Genomic DNA, 19,853 nt, shown 5'->3' on the forward strand with positions numbered 1-19,853 from the left:
GTTTGAACTACCATTGGTTTCTTACAGAGTTTTCAGACCAAGTGCTAAAATTCTGTTTACTAGATACATTTCTTTATCAGATTTGACTATGAGATCATTTTCCCCAGCACTTCCTTTTCAAAACTATGAAAACAGCTCTAAAAACCATGAAACAGAATATCATGCAACATTCAGACCCTTACAGTAAGATTACTTTTGACAAAGACTCAAAAAATGTTAGTAGTTTTCGTGGTTTAGGAATGGTATTCTCCCATTTAGCGTTCCCACCAAAACGCTCCAAACCATGTGCCACTTGTTTGCTCCTCCCTTCCCCTCTCCCTCCCCTGTTGGGGTTGAAGAAAAGAACTGGAGTCACAAAATGTGAAGATCATGGGTTAAGATAAGAACAATTTACCAGAAACAGCAATGAAATAAGAAAATGAACAGTAATAGCAACAATGCCAGTAACAAAAGTGTATGAGGGAAGTGAACGATTCCCATGCAAATGCTCACCCCTACACCAAAGGGAGCCCAACAATACCCGAGCAGGAAGCCACCCCTTCCCCATTCTTGGAAAATGACCTGAGGTGGCACAGAATAACCTCTGGGTCCTGGCCACGCCCTTCCTGGCTGCTGCAAAAAATTAACCCTGTCCTGCCCAGAACCATGTTTAAGTGTTTACCCCAGGCAAAACACTCCCCCTTCCTACCTGTAGTATTAATACATGTCATGCCTTATCAAAGAAATCTTGATTCTGTACAAAACAAGTGGTTTAGAGTACGACCATCTATAAAAATTATTTAGATTGGAGGGTGGGGAGGAAGGCTGTCTCTGCTTGTTAATTCCTAATGAATAGCATTTGACCCCAATTAAAAGCAAGCAGATATATGGGAAAATCCCTATATTTCCAAGCAAGTTGTAGCAGCAAGCAGATCTCAAATGCTGTCACAAGACTATTAACTCTGACAGAATGCTGGGCACCCTACCTTTCCATTTAGAGCATATTTTAAGAAGTGGATCTGGTTAAGTCTAAATATTGTTGAAGGATGGAGAAGATTTTCAGCTTCACTTCACCTTCACTTCATATTGTCGAAGTAAAATGATTAAAAATTAAACTGTCACAAACAATGTTATTTAACTCAGGGTTATAAATTAAGCTATGTTTTGATAATAGGAACAGCATAATAATTAATGCTAGAATTATTTTTTTATCATTAGAATTCTGCTTCTGCATTCCCTTAATCTTTCAAAACATGTCTTCACATTCTACTACAGAGGTACAGGAAGAAGAGACTACAAGAGCTAGGATTTACCCACAAGTACTACAGACTTTGGGGATGGAAGGCGGCAAGTTTCCACCCTTCCTGTGTCTCCACATACCCTTGGCTCTTCTTATCTGAGGAATTTGAACTATCCAGGAGCCTTGGAAGGAAATATTTTTAACTGGTGAACACCAAAACTAGGTTTGACGGTAATGTTCTTACCCTCAAGGGCAACAGATTAGCGAATAAGAAATGGTACTCCTTGTCACATTTTTACTGTTAATGAAGAAAACACAGAAGTCAGAAAATACAACTTACAGATCGTGGCAGCACTGACATTTTGTGAAGGTAAGCAGAAATTAATCTTTTAGTTCAAATACAAACAAGAACCTGACTAGTAACTCTGAAAATTATACAGAGAAGTTCAATTACTGTCTAAAGCAAATCATAGTTAAGAACGTATCAGGGAACTGACAGCAGAATAGGCAAAATTAATGGGCATTGGCTTCAGCTGCACACTGCTTACAAGCACTGCATGCACAACTGAGGAGCACACCTGCCCCACAGCACCAGTACAGCCTGTGATGCATTTTCTACAGATGTCCAGAACTCCAGTCCCAGCACTCAGCTGACTACTGTCACCTTGCATGCCAGCTTCCTAGGTGTGATTTCACACTTCAGCCACCCTTATGCTGAATAGACTAAAATAAGCAGTTAGCTGTTTTGCTTATACTTGAGACTTTTCCTCAGTGATAGCACTAATTTGGGGGTCTCTGTCAGCACACACTAGAATTTAGTGACTGATAACACTAAAATTTTGTTGACCTTAGCTGGATTTGTATCAGTAGGTTAGAAAAACAAATAAAACTGATAGAAAGGTTTATGATCACACTGTGTTGTCTTTATCTTTTTCTTAAAAACAGCACTATTTTTTACTTCCTAAGGGGTTTTTTCTTTATTAGTATATTCCATGCAGGTGTATGTAATCCCATCCTAAGCCCTCAAGGTAAAAGTCCTAGGCCAATATGATTATGTACAAAGTAACTCACTTTATAAAAGTTCACTAGTATCAGCAACAATAGTAATACAATAGTATTCAGCAACAAGTGTTCAGCATCATATAGATTTACATAGCATTGCTACAAAATGAGAGCATTTCTAAGAGGTTCTGGTTGCCAATATAAGGGAAATACACATTTTTCTAGACTGTTAAGAAAAAAACCCAGAAAACTGAGCCATCTAGTTATCCTTAGCTTTTCTTTGTGTAAGAAAATACATTCTCACTCCACATTACATTTTCAAGTTTTTTACATTTCTAGTATATAGTTCTACCAGATGTTTAACACAGTCTTCACTTATAAGTTACTATTTTAAACAGAATAGTCTGTAGATCAGATAGAAAATTTTTGTTGAGAATGAATGACAAAGTTAATTAGCTTTCCATTGATAGCCCACAGGGCTATTTTTTGCCACTTTTTCAAAAGGTTTTATTTAAGCATACACACAAAGAGCATATATTACATTGCTGTTTGATATAAAAAAGCAAACAACCCTCCACTGCCAAAGCTGGTGTTTCACACATGGACAGGGAAGAAAAGGATTAAACAAACTCAAGAGGCCATTTGTTTTCATAAGTTAATTTCTGAGAAATTAATGAACTCAAAACTGTGCTTATCCTCACCTAAAAAGGAAGGTCAATTCCTAGCATCAGCAGCTACAATAAGTCTCACTGTCAACTAGAACAGAACATGGCACAAAATTATTAAATACATCACATGAATGCAGATTTCAAGAGAAAAGATCTTCTTGAACTTGGGTCATGGGACTCTGAACAAACAGCAGTGCATGGATAAAGGCTTTAGACTTTGAAAAGTATTAAAATCAGAACTTGGAAAATGTTTTACAATTGGCATAATTTTGCAAGAGCTAGGAGTTACAAATTCTGTAAGTTTGTGCAGAAGTTACTTTGAAGCACAATTACTGCATTTTAAACTGCCTGAAAATATCATCCAATCTTCCTAGAGTAATTGCCCAAGTAATTTTTTTATCTTGCAGATTAATACTTTCATATAGAATATGAAATGCTGTTTCAGAACAAATCAGTAAGATGGAACAGATACAGCATTAAGATGCAGCCAGATTAACACTGGGGAAACTTTAGGTAGTCTAGCTTTAAGTGTGCTGTTAATAATGTACTTCAACTAACCTCAAATTAAAAACAGAAGATGAAAATATTTGAGACTGTTTCCCAAATCAAACTTACTAAAAAAACCCCCAAACAACCGAAACCAAAAACAACCACACAGAAACCAAAATGAAGAAAACCAAAGAAACCAAAGTTCTTTATCCCATCTTATTTTAGAACAGAAAAAATGACTTTTACATATTTTGTACTCTTTGGCAGGAAATCTGTGAAACCAAAACATGCCCTCACAAATTGAACCTTTCCTGAGAAGTGTTCATAGATTCATTTAAAATGTGTTATGTGGGAGATGCCAAGTTGTAACAGTTTAAGAGTCAACTACATGGAATGTACCAATAGATTTATGAACAACAATAGCAGTTACTTACATGTTCATGGCAGCTAATTTTTCTTTATGAATTAGATTTCCCTGTATAAATTAGAAAACTACAAAAAGTCAGAACTGGGAGAAACCTCCATTGTCTGTAAAAGTTCAAGTGAAAACACCTTTGCAGCACTTTCCTTAGACAATAGCGTATTGTTCATATAAAAGGTCTCTTATCCTATAGAAGTCCTGGCAGAGGCAGCCTTCCAATCCAATGCGCCCTGTTTCAGTCTGAAACAAAAGACATGTTTCAATTTATTATCTTTACACGAATGAGGAACTTATTATTAAAATAATATTTTAATTTATTACTAAAATAATACATATTATAATATTATTTGCCGAAGAGATTAAGATACAGAAGACCTACCCTGCGGACAGCCACCAGGTTGTTGCACACAAGCACTCCTCCTACAAATTCAGCTTGTATACCTTCTCGCAAGAGAACCTGCTTGAAGTCAGACAGTCTTGGCTCATTCATAAACACAGACTGATGTCCAAGAACCTTCAAAACAACACACACAATTTTACTACTTCTATTTAACACCTTACATTTTGCCAAAGATCTCATTATTGCATAGGCAGCAGTGCGGCCTCAACTAAAGGACTCTAAATTAGAAGATTGGCTCTATTTCTGTTCACCTGCAGCAATATATCTTCAGGATTGAAAGGCCTTAGAAGTTACCCATCAGGCAAAGCAAAAGTTTTTTCTTTGCGCACATATTGAAGACAAATGGAAAGCTGACAATGAAGATCCCTCTTCCAAGCCATGCTATGTCAGGGACTGAGCTGCAGTGAGCTGTACTGCTGATCAGTACAGGGTGCTATGATGGTTGTCATTAATCTGAACAGGCTTTAGAGTTGTCTCCATAGTTGTCCAGCTCCCAGAACAGACTACATTTAGGACTGTGAAACAGAGAATCTTAAAAAGCAACTCTAGGATTAAAAAGTACTGGAATCATGCAAGAGAAAGATAAAACAATATTTCCTAAAATGCAAAATATTTTAAGAGTAAGGGTAAATTTGTAGAAAAGATAAATGTAATGAACTCTCAAATCACTACTATAGAAGCAGACATATGAATGTCAAAGATCTGTATCTCAAGTATATGAAATATTTTCCATAGCATTAACAAAACATTATAAAATCCAAAAGCGACTAACACCAACTAATTTCTCTGTCTGCAAGTACTAATTACAGATATGACACGCTAATTAAAATCTTATCTTCATAAATATATGATACTGTATGCTAGGCACTGTTAATGCATGCAAAAGATCATCCTCACTGAAAAGCATAAAAGCTGAACAAAGAACAGCACTGGGTTAACAAAGAGAAACCCAAACATGAAAACCCAGTTTCAGTTAGGCTTTCATTTGAGTAAGATCACAGTATCAACCTCTAAGCACTAGCAAAAGACAAATGAATACAGAGGTCTTTGTAAAAGAAATCCAGACCAGCATCATTTCTGTACCTCATGAGGTGGCAGAGGTTCCAAAGTAGGAATGATCTCACTCTCCTCACACATCTCCTTGTCATCATCACCAAAGAGGCTTTTCATGGCCTTCTGTTGTGCAATCACACTTGAGTCTGAAGAAGGCACGTCCACTTGCATCTCTAAGTCTTCGTCTTCCCTCAACTCTCCCTCTTCCAGAATAACTCCAGTATCCACTTTTGAAACCCTCATGTCCAGAACACCATCTATCCAAGCCAACTCGGCATCCTTGGCTTTACAGAACTGAAGAGAGCTGACAAGAGAATCTTTCAACCTGACCTGGGTTGCACAAAAATAAAAGTACTATTAGTTTCATGAAAAATACAGAGTTCTTACTTCAAGCATTAAAGATTAGCAAGTTTCTCTTCACTGTCTCTCCAATGGGTTTGGTTCATGCACTCTTGTGGAGAGAAAGGAAGGAACTGGTATCACCGAGGCAAGATACTTTAAAATTTAATATGTGTAACACTCGTATCACAACTTAAAAAGCAGCAGAGATCAACACCTCTCTCATCTTGGCTAAAATAACAAAAGAACCTACAGAACTGCAAACCCGAGTCAAATTTACAGCAAGAGCAATCATTTCCTTTTAAAAACCAGGAACCTTTTTTCCAGCCAAGCTGTCCCTCGGTTGGCCTTAGCAAATTCAGAGAAAGTTTCTATAGCTACAATTAGGTTATTGATGAATAGTTCCAAATTTCAACCCTCCAAAAAAATTATCATTCATATTTTATTGTAAGAGAAGATGTTGTAAATATGAGACTTTTAAGTGTCCGTACCCTGATTCCTCTGGTGGACTCTAGGACTTTAATCCTTTAAATAAAGCTCTACTCTTAGAGATTGTTATGCACATTAGAAGGTCCATGATTCCCACAGTGCAATCAAGGCTGCAACTGTGTGAAAGACACAACTACCAACGACCCACCCATCTACAGCACAGCCCACTCTCTTACCGTTTTAAAAAGCAAGAAAACCCCAACAACCAACAAACCAAATGCAGAAAACATGCTGTTTTAAGGCTCTCATAACTAGATGATTTTTAATAATGATTTTTTTTACTTCCTAGAGAGTAACACTTTTCTCTGGAAAGAAAGAGAAGTACCTCTTTCAACAATTCTACCAATGTTCTTCTACTAACTTTAAAAGAACAAAGGAATAAATGACTACTGCAAAAGTGCTTGTGAAAGACTTCCCTCTAAACAACTTCAAAAATTTAATTGGGACCATACACAATTTTCACACAATTCACACAAGTTATGTCTTATTTATAACTTAATATATTGCATTTAATTTTCATGGCAAATACAGAGCAATACATCATCATAACCTCACTTTCCAAGAATCATCACATTAAGTTTTTGGGGGTATGCGTGTCTTGTTTTTATCATTAACTTGCTCCTAACTTTACATGTTCAGTCTTAGGTACTATTTAAGTATCAAGAATTTTTATTTTCTAGCTCTTTAAGGCTCCATTTCAGATTCCAAAGAGAATCCTGAATTGCAGCTAGTATACAATGGTATTCTAAATTTAGGTATTATAAATTTATAAATCCTTCAACAAAGCAAACTGATGTCCCTGTGGACATGAACATTGCCTTCTGCACTACACACTGATCTCACATTCAAGCTTTCAAATGAATAATAAGCATCAGGAGAATGAATATGAATAATAAGCATCAGGAGAATGCTTGTCTAGAAGACAGAAAAACACTACCAATGCCTTGATCACACAAAACTAACTGTACACACAGGTAGTACAGCTAGTACCACCTCTCCCCTCCCAAAGAGCAGAGGGCAAATTACATTCTGCCCATACAGCTCTACTACAGTCCACAGTAGTTACACAACTAAAATTCCAGCACCTTACCTGGTAAATATGAGTTTCACTTGTAGCATCTACAGTTTCATGAAGTTTGGGCATGTAAACTTTAATATCTTTTCCACCAAAAGCTCTGCAACATTCTGCAAGGTCCTGACTGGCCTCAGGCGGTCCATGGACAATGACCAGTTGTCTTGGTTTCATTTGGTTAATAATTTTTTTAATTGAGTCCCCATCTGAACGTCCTTCATAGTCAATGTATGTAACTCTGGCTCTAGTTTGAATTGAGAAATCCAAGAATAATATGTTTTAGTTTAAAAGATTAAACCTCTTAGTGTTCCAAAATACTTCATTAAGACATTTTTTAATTATTCTACATCAACAAAAGCTGTCAGTACAAGGTGTATTACGGATCTGTAAAATACAGCTGTCAAATATTAGTGTGCGTGTATTTAACACTATACATTCACAAAATTCACTTACACAGTTTTCAAAAAAATAAGTTATCCATGAAAGAAGCATATTTGAATATGTTATCCTTTTAACAAAACATATGTATCTATGCTAACACACTATTGTATTATTTCTTCTACTTCTTCCAGTTGTCTCCACAAGACAGGGAACAAACCACATTTCTTAAGAGTGGGGAACCGTAAGACTGTTGTGTGCTCCCAGAAAGACTAGTAAAATTCAGCTTAGCTTGGGGAAAAAAATAAACGAAAATCAAGACCTTTCCCACTTTCTTAAATCCAAGCTAGCCTTTTACCCAATTTGCACTGTAACCATGACACCATTCTAGGAGAACTGACGAGAACAAAGTCACTCACTTAATTTCCATAGATTCTGTTGCAGAAATACATTTGGTAGGAACATCTGATAAATCCTGGTCCATAGGCTCCTCTCCATTTGTCAAACCAGACTCTAATTTGCTTTTTTCTTCTTCTGTTGCTTGAAGTTCTGGAACTAGAAAATCCTCAGGTCTAAAGAATGAAAGGCATTTTGCTTTTTAGAGTAAAACTGAAGCACTACCTAATATAAAAACAAACAGTGCTGACTATTACTACTAAAATCCTTTTGTAACAACAACGTTACTACATCTGCCTTCAGTATTTCCATACTTGAACAGAGCTGATTTGGAAAATATGACTTTCCTATCTTAAAAAAAAACTTGAATAACTTATGAAATACTAGCAAATCAAGCATTTCTAGCAAGTATTCCTTATGCAAAGGAATATCACTAGATTTTGCTAGGATGAACAGTGTTTTTTCACCTCACAAATTTAACATTAAGTGTAATTTAAAGCACAAAAAAGTCAGGTTAAAAGAATTTTAAATCTTCTATCTCATACGATTTAAAAAAAAAAAAGCCTGGAGTAAAAATGCATCCTAAGAGGTGTGAACACAACAGTGGGGATCAGCACTCTGCAGCTTCAATTCTATCATAAGCTTCCTGTAAGACTTAGCAGTTTGAAGAGCATATAACAATGCTGCAAAAGAGACAAAATGTTGATTTTAATTCCTTCTAGTTTTTGGTTATTTCAGAGATACTACATTAGTATACATTACCACCACATACTTGATAATTTCACCATATTCATCCCATTTAATTCTTTCTTCAGGAGCTGGAAACATTGGGTAAGATTTTTTTGCCTGTTTGAAGAAACTTCCTTTCCGGCTACCTTCACCTTTCATCATCAAATCATGTTTGGTCTTATGTAAAGTTGGCTGATCAATATCCTCTTCAGCATCACTCTCATCACTGGAATCGATATCTGCCCTGAAATGACATTCCAAAAAAACCTAGCACTTCTTCTTTTTTTTCAAGTTTCATATTACATAAACACACTGACCTGAAAATAACAGCTGACATAACACTAACCAAGGCCAAGGGCAGTTTATGTGTCTGAAAAAGAGCTCACAGACAAAAGGCAGATGAAACTGGGTCTATCAGAACAACAGATTAAAAACAACCACTCCTGATTCCTTAGTGCCCTCAGAAAAGTCTACTGAAACTATAATTTTCATTTATCCCTGTAAAGAGTTGAAGGAGCAGAATAATCTCAACTCTGATCATAACAGCCGAATGAGCAAACACACTTACTCTTTAGACTGCTCTAACTTCTTAGCTGCTTCTTTCTTTAGTTTCTCCTTTTCTAGGTATTCTTCAAGTTCTTTTCCTTCCAACTTGACACGTTTTCTCAACTGCAGATAGAATTAAAATTAATTTTATTGTGAGTAGCTGACACAACTTTAATACTTCTCTGACATGCTGTTGACAAGAATGTTTGTACTTTGGTATCAAGGGCAAGTATAAATTGTATGTCACATACAAGACAAGACTATGACAAACATGCGGCACCTTGGCATGGCAACATCATGATAGTGTTAATTAGTATAGTCTACTTTAAAAGGAAAGCATTTCTAAAAATACTAAAATCAACTAAACTTCCCAGAAATTTCTGAAAATGTCTTCGGGAAATATCTCTTCAGTAAGTGAAGGCAAATACTCTTAGATGAGCAGTGGTTTTTAGTTTTTCTATCATTAACATCAACCCAAAAGAAGCTGGAAAAGTCATCCTAGCTGGCAAAACAATAGTAGATTTTGTCTCTTGTTTTCTGAGTACAGGTCACTCTGAATAAACTGAATTCTAGTGATAATCTAACACTGTAATTCAATGCTTTCAATCCAATCTAAAACTAAAATAAAGCTGCGTCATCAGTATTGAAATAATCACTGCAATCACAGGGACTTCCATATATTAACAGTGTGTACCAGAAAGAAGTAGATACAGGTGTAGAGATTATTAAAAACAATTTGAAAGCATGAATAGCAATTAATTGTCTCCTAATTTCCAGCATTTACTTATCTTTCTAATCCTGGTGGCATGTATTATACTAACTTGACTTGCTTCTCCCCTGACCCAAACCTGGAGTATTTTCCAGCAAGACTAACCCATCATATGTGGTGATCCGTACATCAACTGCAAGCAGATTTTTTTCTATTATAATAAAAACACAAAGGTAAGGGTTGTCTAAATATTTAAAAGGAGCTTCATGCTCAGGTCTATGGAGTACTAATTTTGCCACACTATGAAAAAGCATCTTACAGTTCTCACTAACAGACCTATTTTTATGTAAATTTATCCACAATTTAATAAATATGCCATACACTGATTTCAGGTTTCTCTCCACCACTAGAAGAATTTTCAGAAGATCAAAACGGAAACTATGTTCAGTTTTGCCCATATGACCCCAGATGGCCCATAACAAAAACTTAGAGCTATAGAGACAACTCTTACCTCAATATCTATAACTTTTTCAGAAGGATTATCAATCAGGAATCGTGCTAATGTTCCAGGTGTAGTGCGGTAAGTTAAAATTATAGAGTTTTTGGAATCCTGGCACCATTGAATGAAAAGATCTCTAGAAAACCCACACTCCAAGTCAGGCTGACTGGCAAGAACAACTTTTGGACTAGGCACTCGAGCCAGATCAGACAGACTGTGACATAAGGAGAGATGGCGGAACTGAAAAGGGTTATTTCTTTTGTCTTCAAAGCACCTCATCAACTTGTCACTCATCCATTCAACCTAAAACATGTATTAGAGAAAGTTACCTATATGAATACAAGTTCTTCAACAGTACAAGCCTGATATGAAGTACAAGATGCAATATGCCCATGATTACTTCAGTATTTCTCAGCAGGTGTAGAAATAACATTGAGCATAACCAACACCAAAACAAGTACTTTAAGTTCTCATTTTTAACAACTAAAAACTATGCTAACAAGTCTTATCATAAAACCAGAAATCAGTGTCAAGAAACATGCCCACTATCAGAACTGGACTCTGTGTTACTTGATCAAAAGAGCTGAGACACAAACATGCACTACAGAATAAGGACACTCCCCCAGCACTTTGCCATTTTTTACCATTAAAACGAAATGCTTTTGCATAAATGTTTCATTACACTTCATAATTGGATTTTAAAATCAAAACAAACCTGAGATTTAGAGAACTCCACCACATTGTAGCTGACGTTATTCAAAAGAGCAAGAGAGTAGACTCCTAATCCTGCATCTTTTGTTCTCCAGATCTGATCAAGAAGCTGAGCAAGCTCCAGAACTCTGCCCGCTGTATCCACTGCTATTAATACATTTCCATCACCTCGTAATGTCTCCAAAACATTAGCTAAGAAGAATTAAGAACAAAACAAAAACCTACTTATACTTTGAACCAAAGTTAGGTTTGTGGTGTGGCTTGGGGCTTTTGTTTGTTATATGACACTAGCAATCATATTCAAAAGCATACTGAATACCGAAACAAATGAAACTTCAAAGGAGATCCAAATCCACACTTCCACCAAAATTAAAGGGAGCTGGAGTTTCCTCAGTAGCTCTGAAGATCTCTCTGCCTTGGTACTTATTTCTTTTGTCTTTTTTTAATTAAAAAAAAAAAAAGTAAAATGGAGTTTTAAAAAAGAAAGTGCTGCGGAGAGTAATTTAAAAATCCCTGAAGAGATTTACGGATACTGGGTAAAATATCCTGTTTTCAAATACAGTTCACTGTTGTTAGGAAAACATTTAACTCACAGGATCAGGATCATCAGAAAAGAGTAATTCAAAACTTGTTACATTTTAATAAGGGTTCTTAAGTTTAAATGCTGATGAATTTCTCATAGAAAAATCATTTATAGTGGCTAATAAACCACATTACTGATATTTTTGAAGCCCAAACAATACATACTCAGCAGCTGTTCATCCCTTTGCTTCCTCCTGGGTTGTACATAAGTAGCATTAAATGAATCTGTAATAAGCAATGAAGGCCTGCTCAACATTTCCAAGGAACATCCATTCAGATGGCTGTGGAAAAAAGGCAAAATCTCAGTTTTTTTAATTTCTATTTTAAAAGAAAAAATAAGGCAGCTAGCTTCCAGATATTTGCATGTACAGAAATCAAATTACTCAGCTACTGAAAGCTTCCTGCTTCAAATTTACAAATAAATAAAAATGAATGGAATAAAGAAACCCAGAGCTAATGCTTGCTTCAAACTGATTAATCTAGATGCACATGAAATTAGTGGTCTTATTAGAACTGGAAATGCACTTCTGCTTCCACACCTCTTTATCACCCACTAAATGATACACACCTAACACAGCTAAGAACTATACATTGCTATGTTGAACTTACATCTCCCTCTTGTGGTTGAAATCAACGGCATAAACAATTTCTTCCTCCCCATCCTTGACAATCTTCCAAATTGTGCCTCCTATCATGTGACCAGCTGGCAATGGTGTGATTGACAAACCATGTCCTTTGCCTACAAAGGTTTTCAGTATTTTAGGTAGATTACACATATTATAATCCATTACTCTGAACAAGAGATAGTAACTTTAAACAACTGAATGCCTAAATTACTGCTGAGAAAAAAAAGTCAAATGAAGTATGAAAAAGCAGTAATATCTGTCCTTCCCATCTAACCAGTAACGTCAAAACAATTTGCAATTCACTTTTATATTTCCTCCAGAATAAAGAAACTAAAGCAAAGATCACTTCTTCCCTCCATCTCACACTGATACTCAGAGGCACTGTAAAGTAACACAACAACACTGTAACGTAAACAATAAATTATATAAAAAACACATCACAAGAAAGCAAGCACGCTGATGAAAGCCAGGACCCTCTCTGGGCCAACTCTAAATGTTTATTGTATCATTCACTTTTGAGGTACTTAGAAAAACTTATATAAATTACACAACCCGGAAGCTTTACTGAATGACAAACACAAGCCAAACCATAGCAGGAAAGGTGTTCATGTGCTGCAGTCAGGGATAACAGAACTTTTCAGCACCTGATGCACTTTTAAAATGCACTGTTGCTCCCTGTCACTGATACCAGCCTGTATCTTTGTCAGATTAAAATGAGACCACCCACGACAATTACTCACTGACTCTGCTGCATGAAGTGCACAGTAATAATTAATAATTCAACATACATTATCTTCTTAAATGCCTCCATCGAGTCTTTTCAAATCACCTCCATTAAATATAAAAGAAGTAGGTTGTTTTAAAAAAGTTGTACACTAAAATGACTCTTTAGATGTAAAAATTGCCAGCACAAACATAGCCTTGCTACAACTATCTTGAAAAGGGGCCTACAGTCTTTCAAGGGTAACATCCTCTTTCTATTTTACAAATAAGAAGGTAAAGTATTTTGGCAGCACTATTCATGAACCTGTGAAATACTTCAGAGACAAACTGCTGGTGGTCAGCTTGTATCTGTCTCTGTTCAAGAAGAGAGTTTTTATTTCATTCTGATCTTTACATTCAACACGAGTGGAAAGCTGCTGATTGTCTGGTTGCTACAGGTCCCAGCAATAAGCTATACTGAATATGATCTGAGTCAGTGAAGATCTCCCCATTAAATCCCCATTACATGCTGTAACTTCATCTCTGCAACCTGCTCTAGAAAGTTTTCCCTTGTGTTACTGCTTATGAACAGTTCTGAGGTATCTACCACTAGACGTAAGTAAATGCTTTTAACAGACATGAGTAAATTTCAAGAAAAGCTACAAAAACACATAAGAGAAACAAACATCTAAACATTCTTTGGCATTACCTCCTCCGCATTAAGTGAATATTCTATCCATTTCTAGATACAATTGCTGAGGCAAACAATTCAGCTGATACAGGCTGATATGGGCTAATGAATTCAGCACTGCAAAACACACAGTATTTCAGAACATACTCCCTTTAAAAAAGTTACTTTAACTCTTAACTACTCTATTGCTATTGCCTTTCACTAGAAGTAATTTCTTGAGGCTTTGGTGACAACTTTACCTTTCAAGTTCACAATCTGAGAAAACTTCAGCTGTTGTATCTTATCAAAGGCCGCATCTACATCATCCAATGTAAAGAGTGTAAAATCTTCAGTATTATGACGGGACTAAAACAACAAAGAGGTACAGAGCATTCAAACACTCCACCATAACAAAGATGTTGTGTATGAAAATATCAACTTAAACATACCTGGTAGAGATCATACATAAACATCTGTCCCATTTTATATACAGGAATAGTTGCATAAATGGCACAATTCAATCCCATTTTTCCAACTGCATAAGGAAGTGCACCAAGGTGTAGAGGATCCGGGTGGGAAAGAAGAACAGCATCAACCTGGTGTACATGCCTGTAAAAAGAGGGCAAACAAAAGCCATTGAAAGGAGTTCTGTATGGTTTTGCGTATCTCCTGTTAGGGCTATTTTGAGAATACATACACAGTCTGAATGCCAAACAATGAAACTTCAACCTTTCAAGGTTTGGAACAGTTTTAAAAATCATAATTAAAAGTTATAGGTGTTTCCTAATGTTCAAGTACTTAAAAACACAAGTGATTTCAGAAAGCGTAATTTTAAGATCTGGAAGACGTAAGTTTCACATCAAACTCCTAATGAAGAAGACCTTAGCAAGTATGTGGACACCAGAAAGTCACTGAGGGACCAAAAATCCTATCAGCACAGATGTGCTACAAATTGTTTATACAACTGGAAACAGACTACAACTTTTTCTTCTCATGAGAAAGAACCAAGTAACAGGACCAAATACACAATAATCCTCAGACTAATAAACATCAAATCAAAATATATTTCTTTAAACATAGAAAAGATCAAACATATTGTTTAAGAAAAGTAGCATATCCATTTGGGGGATTTTATTACTTTTGAAAACAATTTTTTTTCTTGCAAAGTGTTGCATAAAATTAGAACTCAGACTAAAACCTTTCTATGTATCATAATTGAAAAACTTGAGGGCATAAACCATATGTATTTCACCAATGAAAATACAAGTTGGTCTGACAGCTTTTTGTTCCCTTGCACAGGAAGTGGGGCACACACATTCTTCTCAATGGCTGTTATGAAAAAGGGAATTTTATCTAATTGCTTCTCAGATAAGACACTTGAAAAATTTTATAAATTATCCTTACTACCTAACAATCCTCAGTTAAAAGATTCCAAACACTGCAAGTGTGTCAGTGCTATAAAACTAGTATCAAAAAGCTTAGTTTCTTTCCCAAATTTCTGTGTTTCGGTTCTAACCGAAACACAGCTCCTTGCTGTACACCTGCAGACGTCCAATATAAAAGTCTAGAGAGATTTTGGTTTATAGGGTTTTTTCACTTTGCAGGGCTGGTGAACTGACAGAAGGCATTTTCCTGACAGTCCATTCAACTTGAAACAGGAGGCAAGAGTTGAACCGCTTTGCATTCAGCCTACATACACTAGGGCTTCCTCTCCCATTTTAAACTTAGTTAACTGTTCTAAATTAGTTGAGAGCCAGTCTCCCACAAACTGTGTCACATTTACGACGGTAAAAACCAAACAAACTATCCAAGCCAAAACAAACATGGAACAGTTTGAGAATTACAGTTAAGAGACACAACTCACTGGACCGACAAGAAAAAAACCCCAAGTTTTTGCGGGAAATGTTTCAGCAGTGTGATTCCCTTCAGGTAAAACACACACAAAACAAAGAACAATTTTGGATTTAGCAACACCATACATTATACCACTGCATGGAATTTCTACAACTTTCAAGACAGGCCAAGACCTATTTTAAAAAAAGGTGCACGAACTGAACTACTTACTTCCTCAGAGAATCAATAATATCCATAGAAAAGTTTTCATCCCAGCCACAGTCCAAAAGAAAACGAAACTCATCTACTTGCAACAGATAGCAAAGGGCAGATTCCTCCTGCACCCCCGACAGCGTAGTCAACTTGATAATCGATGTCATTTTCCTCTCCAAGTGCTTACTCTCCAAAAGAACTAATCTGTGTGGGGGACAAAATGTTTCATTGACTAACACAAAGAAAAAGTCCATTTACTTAGATCTAGCTTTACATATTCCTGAAAATACGCAGGCTAACGGTATTAGTACTGCTCAATAGAGCTGCTGGATACCAAGTAAGTCCCAGATGTTAACATTCGACCGTTGCAGGTCTTCTGTTTTAGGAAGTGGTGGGGTTGTTTTTTACAATATACATTAAGAATAATTAAAAAGAGGATCCCTCGGAGCAGCACAGTCAACAGCAGCCTCACAGAGCTGGATGGGGACACCCAGAGATGGCACATCCAGGGCCGCGACTCTCAAACCCAGGGCCTGCCCGACCAGGGGCACAGCGCGGGGCGGGCCGGGGCGTCCGCGCGGGGGCTCCGGGGCTCCAGCGTCCCACCGGGCCCCGGCGCCCAGGCCTGGCCTGACGGGGCGAGCCTCGCCGGGCGGGGACAGCGTCACGGGGGGCGAGCCCTGCACCCACTCCAGTCCGAGACGAGGAAAACAACGGGGAAGAGGAGAATGGTGTGAAAGAGCGGATACCTGCTGCCCTCAACCACCCCCAGCCCGTGCCGCGCTCGCCGCCATTTTGCGGGAGGCGGGAAGGAGGGGCAGCAGGCGGAAGGGTAGCGGGAGACACCACAGCGAGCCCGCCGGGGGGAGGGCCTTCCTCCCCCGCCCTTGTGCAGCCCGTGGTCTCTCCCGGCCCGCCCGTTCTGGTGCCCTTGGCGCGGCCGCTGCGGGTCCCGGCGGCGGCGCGAGCAGCGGTAATGGCGGGGTCGCGCGTGGGGCGGGAGCGGCGTGGAGGGCGGAACTGCTGTCAGACCTCCTTGGGAGCGCCTTGCCCTCTCCCCTACCCCTCCGACCGGGACGCGGCAGCAGGCGGAAGCGGCCCTCAGCCGTGGGGCTTTATGGCGCTATTGCCCCTGGAGGGGCGGTCGGGGTCCCGGGCAGGCCGGAGGCGGCTGAGCCGGGCGGTGGCGGGGCCGTGTCGCCGGTCAGCGCCCGGGCCCGGGCAGCTCCTCCCGCCGCTCCCGCAGGGGGGGCTGTGTGGCCGCCCCACAGCGGCCGCGGCGGCAGCGGCGGCGGTGTCCGCCCTCGGGGCTCCGAGCCCGCGGCAGTGTGTGACAGACGTCTTTGGTGTCGCGTGTAATTCCCTAATCTAGAAGGCTTTGGTTGGGTTGGAAAGGTTTGCTGGGCCTCTTTAGTCTGGAGAAGAGAAGGCTGAGAGGGGATCTCATTAACGCATGTAAATATCTCAAAGGCGGGTGCCAAGAGGATGGTGCCAGAGTCTTTTCAGTGGTGCCCAGCGACAGGACAAGGCGCAATGGCCATAAACTAAAACACAAGAAGTTCCGCCTCAAGACGAGGAAGAATTTCTATAAATTAAGGGTGCCTGGGACAGGCTGCCCAGGGAGGTCGTGAAGTCTCCTTCTCTGGAGACATTCAAAAGCCACCTGGACGCATTCCTGTGTCACCTGCTCCAGGTTACCCTGCCTTGGCAGAGAGGTTGGACTGGATGACCTCCAGAAGTCCATTTCAACCCTAAAGATTCTGTCATTCCGTGATTTTAGAAATGTTTTCCTTATTTTAGAAACGTTCTTCCTTATTTTAGAAACGTCCTTTCTTATCTCTCAGCTTCCCACTAAACATACAACTTGTCTCTGACACTTGAGGCAGGTAATAAACTGTCCATCTACAGGAGTTCAGGTTATAGAAGTGTTTTTAATGTTTTACAGAACAGCAGACTTCTGTAGAGTTGCTTTAATGGGTAAGTTAAAGAGATGTTCTATTTCTCTCCTGTTTTAGGATGAAAGACTTTTTCCCAGGGCCAAGAGCTAGTTAGGATTATTTCTAAGAAACCCAGGTATGGGTTTGAGAACAGTATGTGTCTCCTAGGAAGTGTTAGATAGCCCTCGTGTATTATGTCGTAGAATCCTAGTAAGTGAGAGTAAAGGTGCTAAGCATGCAACAGTTTCCAAGTGCAGATTTATTAGTAACACCTGTTATGCTTTCCTTTCTAGCAGTCATGGTGAATTTCGCCCAAGCTGTGCGTGACCATTGGGTTCACATCCTTGTTCCCTTAGGATTTGTGATTGGATGCTATTTGGACAGATGGAATGATGAAAAATTGTCTGCCTTCAGAAACAAGAGCTTATTATATAAAAGGTCTGCTTTATGATGCCTCTTATATACACGTATAGTTATTTTTCAAAGCGCTTCTTGGTTCTTTTCTACAAAAAAGTTATAAGTATAGCCAAAAAAAGGGAAGAAAGCCCTAAAAATATCAAGCATTCATGAAATGTTTGAGGTCAGTAATAACCTCTGAAAATTGAGTCTTTAGGAGCTATCTTCATGAAGGAAAGGATCATTAGCTGCTGTCAAGTTCTTGGTCATGAAATGTGGAAACCATTATTTTGACTAAAACTTCAGCAGGAAACACCGTGCTTGAGTTTTAATTTTCTCTCTTAAATTTAAAATGATCACAGTACTTTTTAACAAAATCTTTTTTATGAATGTGTGTTACTTAGAAATAATAACCGAGTTCTTGAAAATTAACATACATACTGGCAGCTCTTCACTGAATTATGTGATTATATGCCCTGATCAGTTTGGGTTTTCTGGCTGTGACTTCTCAGGGAGAATTTACATCAGAGGACTTCAGGCATGGACTCATCTGTGTCAGTCCTAATTCTGTATTAGATCATCAGATTAATAAAAGAAGAGGGGGGAAATCGTGTTGCATAGACGGATGATAGGACTGTTACTATCAGTTTGCCGGTGGATTTTTTTTTCTGCTCTAGCCTCATCTAAATAATTTTGAGTAAGAAAGAAAGCTTTTGACATAATCCACCTCACTGGTACATTAGCACTTTTCTTAATACATTTGTTAGTGACGCTGGGCTGCTATGTCAGCATCTTGTAAAAATCCTTTCTGCTTTCACACCTCTCTTTCCACTGAAGTACTGAATTATGTTTAAAAGAACTAGAATTTTTCATTTTGGATCCAATTAAAAGTCTATTAACTCCTTAGAAGTCAGCTGTTCTGTCTTCCATTTAAATGAATGGAAATTAAGAGGACTCAATCCACTGAAGCTTTTGAAAGAAAAGAGCAAAATACTGAAAGATTTTTAAGTGACAGCAATTGCACAGAGAGTTAAATTTTTACATAAATCTCAAAATTAAGGTATTGTTGAATAAATGTATTTATTAGTAGTTATTCTAAAGAGAAAGATACTAATTTTAGTATCTTCTCTCTTGGTTTTTTTTTTTTCTACACAGAGAGTTGAAGCCTGGTGAAGAAGTGACGTGGAAATAAAAGCTGATGATGAAATGGAAGACATTTTTGTTTGATTCATCATCTTATCTCACCTATTGAAAGAACAGGAATATGGTTTTTACCCTGAGAGGATATTACAGTAAAGGATATCTGCAATTCATCAGTGCTAGTTTAATTTCCAGTGTTACTTTTTGAAGTTGATTTAATTACATGACTGATATGTGTTCGGGAATTCCATTAGTCCTTAAGTGTTGAGAAAATTTTGTCCCCTACTCTGGAAAGGAGAGGAGGAATTATAGAATAAACTATGCAAAAATCATTTGTGTTGTTATTGATGTGTATGGTGTGGAATCCATGTGTTGATAGCTAATTCATTAACTCGCCTTCAGAGGAATACTTGCATAGACTCAGAATGTGATTGACAGTTGTTTCGGTTTTTTTATTGAAACTGGGTAAGTTTCTTTTTGTATTTCCTCTGTAGGCTTGGTACTGTGGCTTTGTGAGCAGAGCAGGAAGGTGTAAGGGACAGGCGGCCGGTGAGCGCACGGCAGGAGCGGGCGCTGCCGGGCGCTGCTCAGCGCGGTGCGGGAGAGCCGGGCCTGGGGCCGCTGCGGAGCAGGC

At 38.4% G+C, this 19,853-nt stretch overlaps 2 protein-coding genes across 5 annotated transcripts; one reads left to right on the forward strand and one right to left on the reverse strand.

Moving 5' to 3' along the window:
- Nucleotides 1–367: 367 nt before the first annotated feature.
- Nucleotides 368–16,600, reverse strand: CPSF2 (cleavage and polyadenylation specific factor 2). Its single transcript, XM_048307235.1, has 15 exons — nt 16,496–16,600; nt 15,765–15,950; nt 14,150–14,309; nt 13,961–14,066; nt 12,312–12,441; nt 11,868–11,983; nt 11,125–11,312; nt 10,422–10,712; nt 9,224–9,324; nt 8,699–8,899; nt 7,950–8,102; nt 7,171–7,396; nt 5,283–5,582; nt 4,179–4,313; nt 368–4,039 (listed from the first exon to the last, which is right to left on the reverse strand). Exons 2-15 carry the CDS (start codon nt 15,911–15,913, stop codon nt 3,947–3,949), a joined length of 2,349 nt encoding a protein of 782 aa, XP_048163192.1. The 5' UTR covers nt 15,914–15,950; nt 16,496–16,600; the 3' UTR covers nt 368–3,946.
- Nucleotides 16,573–19,551, forward strand: NDUFB1 (NADH:ubiquinone oxidoreductase subunit B1). Of its 4 annotated transcripts, XM_048307236.1 has the most exons (4): nt 16,678–16,719; nt 17,762–17,819; nt 17,977–18,121; nt 19,235–19,551. In XM_048307236.1, the coding sequence occupies exons 3-4, from the start codon at nt 17,982–17,984 to the stop codon at nt 19,269–19,271; spliced, it is 177 nt and encodes a 58-aa protein (XP_048163193.1). In that variant the 5' UTR covers nt 16,678–16,719; nt 17,762–17,819; nt 17,977–17,981; the 3' UTR covers nt 19,272–19,551. The 4 variants fall into 4 exon arrangements, with proteins under 4 accessions (XP_048163196.1, XP_048163194.1, XP_048163193.1 ...); XM_048307239.1 differs by lacking the exon at nt 17,762–17,819 and having other exon boundaries at nt 16,573–16,719; XM_048307237.1 differs by lacking the exon at nt 17,762–17,819 and having other exon boundaries at nt 16,643–16,719; nt 17,980–18,121.
- Nucleotides 19,552–19,853: the final 302 nt, after the last annotated feature.

The sequence above is a fragment of the Corvus hawaiiensis genome, chromosome 6 (genome assembly GCF_020740725.1).
Source record: "Corvus hawaiiensis isolate bCorHaw1 chromosome 6, bCorHaw1.pri.cur, whole genome shotgun sequence".
In the NCBI taxonomy this organism is placed as follows: Eukaryota; Metazoa; Chordata; class Aves; order Passeriformes; family Corvidae; genus Corvus; species Corvus hawaiiensis.